Genomic DNA, 5,555 nt, shown 5'->3' with positions numbered 1-5,555 from the left:
CCCCTCTCGCACTGTCTCTTAAAAATGAATAAACATTAAAAGAGTTTTAAAACTACATATGTGGGTCAAATTGTATTTCTGTCGGCCAGCACTACCCTGTAGTAAATGATCAGTAAATATTTTTAGTAGAGAGCAGTGGCTCTCAACCCCGGGGGTGGTTTTGCCTTCTAGGAGACCTTTGATATGTCTGGAGACACTTTTGGTTGTCATTGCTTGGGAGGAGGGGGCCACTGGCATTTTGTGAATAGAGACCAGGGATTCTGCTGACCATCCTAGGAAGCAGCAGACAGCCTACCCCCGACCCCTGTGAAACAAAGAATTATCCAGCCCCAAGTGCCAGTCGTGTTGAGGCAGAGGCACCCACACAGGTATAGAGGAAGTGCTTGATAAACATTAGCTGTTGGTAGCCCTAGCTCACGTTTTTTTTTTTTTTTTCATCTTGAAGGCCCTGACAAGTCCTGCAGGAAAGAAATTTGTTTACTTTCCCCAATGGGAGCAGGAAATGAGCAGGGACTGGGGAGATAGGGCACAGGGTTGCGTTGGGGAGATGCCAAGAGAATAAAACCAGAGGGCTTTAGGTGTTGGGGGGGGTGAGGAGGAGGGATGGTGATTCCTACTGCAGTTTCTCTCAGAGAGAGAAGGAACAGGTTTGAAGCAAGATACTAAGCATCATAGGAAATGCCCAGAAGACAGTGGGACACCCGGCCTGGGCTGCAGCAGGTGGCAGTGCTCAGATGGCCATGGAAGCCATCACTGGGTGGGGGTGGGGGTTGTACATATCCATTTACAGGGCTGTTCTGACCGAGCCGTCAGGAACCTGGCATTGAAGGGGCGTGAGGGGAGGAGGCCTGGCTTGAGTGATGGACAGAGAAGAAGATGGAAAGCTGGGACATACTGGGGGAGGAAGCCTTCCGGAACAAGGAGGTGCTGGGCAGAGCGCCCAGGCAAGATCCAGCCCACGACTGTGCGTTGGAGGGCCGCCGCTGGCCTTGGGGAGGCAGGGAGCCGGGAGGGCAGGAGCCGGATCAGGCAGGTTGGGGTGGAGGTCAGGTGGAAGGAGGACTCTGTTCTTCCAAGGAGCTGCGCTGAGAGGGGCAGAGAGTCCACACCACTGTCCCCGGTGGTGGAGCATGACTTGGGAAGGTCAAGTGTGATTTTAGGAGGCGGGACAGACTGAAGGAAAGGAAGCCTGGGTCTTTATACGTGAGGGCAGGGGGTCTCTGGGGAGCCTGGCTGTGAAGACAGGCCCCTGAGAAAGCCTGGTATGTCATGGGCCCATGTTTTTAAGCAGTAGAGTCCTGCCCCCCCATTATTTCAGACACATAGCACCCCAAGAGACAAAACAGCTGTTCTGATTGGAATGAGAGTTAGAGTCTCCCTGGAAAACCCCCACGAGGGCAGGTCCCCTGTGCTGGCCTCAGTCACCTCCTCCTGGACCTTCCCAGAGAATCATCCTGGTGACTTATTCTGGTCTTTCTGCCTCCCACCCATGGATCCTGCTTGGGGGCTCCATGCACCACCCCAGTCCCTCCCCATGGGACTTCCTCACGCCTCTCCCTGCCCTGCCTGTCTCATTCAATGTTTTCAGGGGGTTTGTGGCCGCCTCTGCAAGGTGATCTCCCCCCTCTCCGGACCGCCGGCCCCTCACACTCAGCTTTTGCTGCCTCACCTCCCGTACCCTCATTTCAGCCACCTCCCTCTCCCCACATTCCCACTCACGCTTGCTGGGGCCCAGGACGGCTCCTCCTTCCTTCCCTGCCTCCTCCCTTCAGTCACCAGGTTCAGACCATTCACCCTCCTCAGAATGTCTGCAGTCTGTCAAGGTCCCTCGTTCTATGGCTGGCCTGCCAGCCAGACCCCCAATTCCACAGTGCATCCCACCCCCGTTTCCAAGAGGGTGCAGGGGCTGCTAAAGGCCTGAGTTTGAATCCCAGTTCTGGCACTGTCCAGCGGCGTGGCCTTAGGCAGGTTGCTTTCCCTCTCTGTGCCTGTTTCTGGAGTTACCAGTGCTGCCCTCGCTACTGCTTCCTAGGCTTGCAGGGCACCCAGGGAGATGGTGGATTAACCTATCTTGTCATTGTTACTGTTCTCTGAGGGCCTATAAGACCACCCGCCTCCCAATAAGCCGCTGCTGCTGCTCGCGTGGCCTCTCCTCCTCCCAGAACTGCCCTTCCCCCACCCCAGGCACTGTGCTCCCCATCCCCTGGCGTTTGCGTGCGCCCCCCTCTTCCTGGAGCCCCTTCCTGAGGCGAACTCCTGCACGCCTGCGCCCAGGTCCCCTAGCCCTCCGTTCCGCGCCGTCCTCCGACGTATGCCAGGGTGCTGACCCGCCGACACCCCCCTCGCCCCGCAGAGCACGTACCCTCGGAGCTGTGGGAGCCCTTCTACACCGACCAGTACGCACAGGAGCACGTGAAGCCCCCGGTGACACGGCTGCTGCTCTCGGCNCCCCGAGCCCCTCCGGGCTGCTGGCCCTGCTGGCGCGGAGGGGCACGGTGCCCGCGCTGCCCGAGCGCCCGGTGCAGGAGGCCGACCTGAGGCACCAGCCCATCCTCATGGTAGGCCCCGCCCCGGTCCGTCCGGCCCCGCCCACCAGGTCTGGCCCCTCCCCAGAGGCTCCGCCCACCAGGCCTGGCTCCTCCCAGAGCGGCTACCCTGGTCCTCCAGGACATGCTTAGGGGGCCGGCCAGCAGTGGTTCTTCTGGGACCCCTATCCTGGCTGCTTCCCTGAAGCCCCACCCACTAACTNCCCCCCCCCCCCCCGGTCCCTCTCCGTGGCCTCACCCTTGAGCCCTTCCCTGCACAGGGAGCCCACCTAGCTGTCATTGACGCCCTCATGGTTGCCTTCGCCTTCGAGTGGACAAAGACACTGCCCGGTCCCTTGGCCCTGGCCAGCTTGGAGCACAAGCTACTTTTCTGGGTGGACACGGTAGGTGGGGTTAGGCGGGTGTGGGCTGGGGGCCGGCATTGCCCAGTGACCACAGTACTGACCTCTCCCTGCTCCCCAGACCATCCGGCGGTTGCAGGAGAAGACAGAGCAGGAAGCTGCCCAGAGAGCCTCCCCCGCGGCCCCCGCAGACGGGGTGGCCCCAGCACAGCCCTCGGTGAGACTAGGGCAGCGGCCGGACACAAGGGCTGGGTGGACGGGGAAGGGCTGCACTGGGCGGGGGGGGGAGGAGGTGACTCTCTCTCTCTCTGCCCTCTCCCCTGTGCCTCTCCCGCTGCCCCCCCCTCTGCCTCTCTGGCATCAGTGCCCCACACGCTGGTACTGGAAGCTGGTTCCTGTAAGTGGGGCTGTTTCTCCGCCCCGTCTGCCTGCCTCGCTTGTCGCTTGGTCTGTCTGTCTGTCTGTTCTGCCTGCCTGTCCGCTCCGTCTCCTACCTCCTCCCAGCTGTGAGCAGAGGATATGGGACCCCGGCCCTGGGGGATGGAGGGAACCCCTCCGTAGACCAAGAGAAGAGAGGCGTGTTCAGTGAGAGGCCAGTTACCTGACGGTGGGGGTGGGGACGAGTCTCTCCTCCCAGTCATCAGGAGGACAGAGCTGCTGGGCTCGTCCAGCATTGCTGAGGCGGAGACTTCCAGCACCCTTGAGGGGGGGACCCAGGCCCATCAGGCACATGGGTCCTGACCCTGGTGGGCAGGGCACATGGAGAAGACCCCTTAGCCAAAAGGAAGGCCCCCAAGCCCAGAAGAGGGTAGAAGAGCCTTCCTAAGACCCCAGTTTCCCTAAGGACAAGCCCAGCTTTGGGGGGGAGGGGGGCATCCATCCCTGAAGCACAACAAGGGGCAAGCGGCCACTGCCACTGGGGGCTTCGGGTGGACAGAGTCCCCGCCTTTGCTCACTCTGGGGACTCCCTCCTTCCACTCTCGGGCCTGGGTTGGGGGCTCCTCTCCTTCTGCCCACCTGCTTCCTCTGCACCCCCTCCCCGAGCTGGGACCTGGGTCTTTTGTAGGGGGGGAAGATTCCCTGCATGGGGGGCTGCTCTGTGGGGTCCCTCCAGGCTGGGAGGAGCTGGGGTCCCCAAAGCCGGCCAGAGCACAGTCAGGGACCTGGACGGCCAGGGCTCGTGACAGGAGTCAGGGCTATCTCCCCCTCCCCTGGAGGTGTGCTTGGGGGCCCAGCAAGTCAGCACCCCTCCCGCCCGGCTGACGGCTGCTCCTCTCCCCCCCCAGCACGCAATTGCCTTCTGTTTGAAGGAGTCGGGGAGCAAACCCCCCATGGTAATGTATCCCCCGCCCCGGGGCCCCAGGAGACCTGCCCCGGCCCTCGCTGCTGGCCTGGCTGCTCGCAGACACTTCCTTGCCTCTTGCTGCTGCCCTTCCCCTGCTCCAGGCTGGCCCCACTCTGGCTCTGGGACCCCCAGCTTCATGCCCCCTCATGGCGGAAACCCCAGGCCTCCCCACCCAGCCTGCATGACTGCTGACCTGGGGGCCAGCCTGACCTCTGACCTAACCTGGCTCCCACCCACAGATTCGATACCGCAAGGACCGAGCTGTGGCCCGACGCGCCCCCTGCTTTCCAACTGTGACCACCCTCCAGGATCTGGCAAGCGGGGCCGCACTGGCCGCCACAATCCACTGCTATTGTCCCCAGCTCTTGCGACTCGAGGGTGAGTGGGTGGGCCTGGGCCGCACCTGCCCTTGGGAGCTTGGCACCCAGGTATCTTCTGGACCTGAGTGCAGCTTCCAGACCTGGCGGACCTGGGTTTAAACACCTCTTTCCCTCGTTAGCTGTGTGACCTTGCACACGTGTCTAAACTTCTCTGTGCTTTATAGAATTCAGTCCCGCGGCAGATATTTATAGGACGCAAGCTGTGTGCCAGGTCCTGTTGTAGGTGCCAGAGATCCAGGGCGAGCAGCACAGACATACGCTCCTGACCTCAGGCAGCTCACATCCTAGTTGATCCAAGCGTTCTGGGCGTTAGGTGCCCTGAGGGAGGCCGAGGTAGTCAGGAGCAGCTCTTTGCGTTGAGATCCTGGGGGACGCGTTCTCTCGGCCATTGGGAAGAGTTGCAGAGGCCCTTCATAGTGCCCGCTTTGCAAAGGGCGCCTGGCAGAGGCCCGGCCCGTAGGAGGGCCTCTGCGTGTGTCGGCTGCTGGGCCCTCGCTTCCCCAGGGCCCCGTCCCCCTCCGCATAGCCCCGGGGACCCAGGTGTCCTGTCCCTACAGAGGTGTGCCTCAAGGACCCCATGTCTGTGGCGGACAGCCTGTACAACCTCCAGCTGGTGCAGGATTTCTGTGCCTCCCGCCTTCCTCGTGGCTGCCCGCTGTCCCTCGAGGACCTGCTGTATGTCCCACCGCCCCTCAAGGTAAGGCCGTCTCCAGGCCTCGTGGGCCCCGGCTGGCGTCCAGGGCCGTGGGTCCCAGGGGCTGATCTCGCCTTCCGCCTCCAGGTCAACCTGGTGGTGCTGCTCGCCGAGATGTTCATGTGCTTTGAGGTGCTCAAACCGGATTTCGTGCAGGCTAAGGACCTTCCTGATGGTCACGGTGAGGCTGCGCCCGGGGCGTGGGGCGGGGGAGGGAGGGAGGCCAGGCCCCGCCTGACCCTCCTCTCT

General features: G+C 62.1%; 1 protein-coding gene across 1 annotated transcript in view; it reads left to right on the top strand.

Annotated features, from left to right (window-relative positions):
• Positions 1-876: 876 nt before the first annotated feature.
• The window catches only part of CAMSAP3 (calmodulin regulated spectrin associated protein family member 3), an 11,062-nt gene continuing 6,383 nt past the window's right edge, over positions 877-5,555 (top strand). Inside the window, 11 exon segments of the mRNA XM_077745734.1 lie at positions 877-944; positions 2,185-2,309; positions 2,354-2,446; positions 2,449-2,558; positions 2,807-2,929; positions 3,009-3,104; positions 3,252-3,284; positions 4,174-4,221; positions 4,472-4,610; positions 5,170-5,309; positions 5,394-5,487. Coding sequence (XP_077601860.1) covers positions 877-944; positions 2,185-2,309; positions 2,354-2,446; positions 2,449-2,558; positions 2,807-2,929; positions 3,009-3,104; positions 3,252-3,284; positions 4,174-4,221; positions 4,472-4,610; positions 5,170-5,309; positions 5,394-5,487 — 1,069 coding nt within the window.

Source organism: Crocuta crocuta, unplaced genomic scaffold (assembly GCF_008692635.1).
Source record: "Crocuta crocuta isolate KB4526 unplaced genomic scaffold, BGI_CrCroc_1.0 scaffold650, whole genome shotgun sequence".
In the NCBI taxonomy this organism is placed as follows: domain Eukaryota; kingdom Metazoa; phylum Chordata; class Mammalia; order Carnivora; family Hyaenidae; genus Crocuta; species Crocuta crocuta.
The sequence above is the reverse complement of the archived record's forward strand: the minus strand, read 5'-3'. Positions and strand labels throughout refer to the sequence as shown.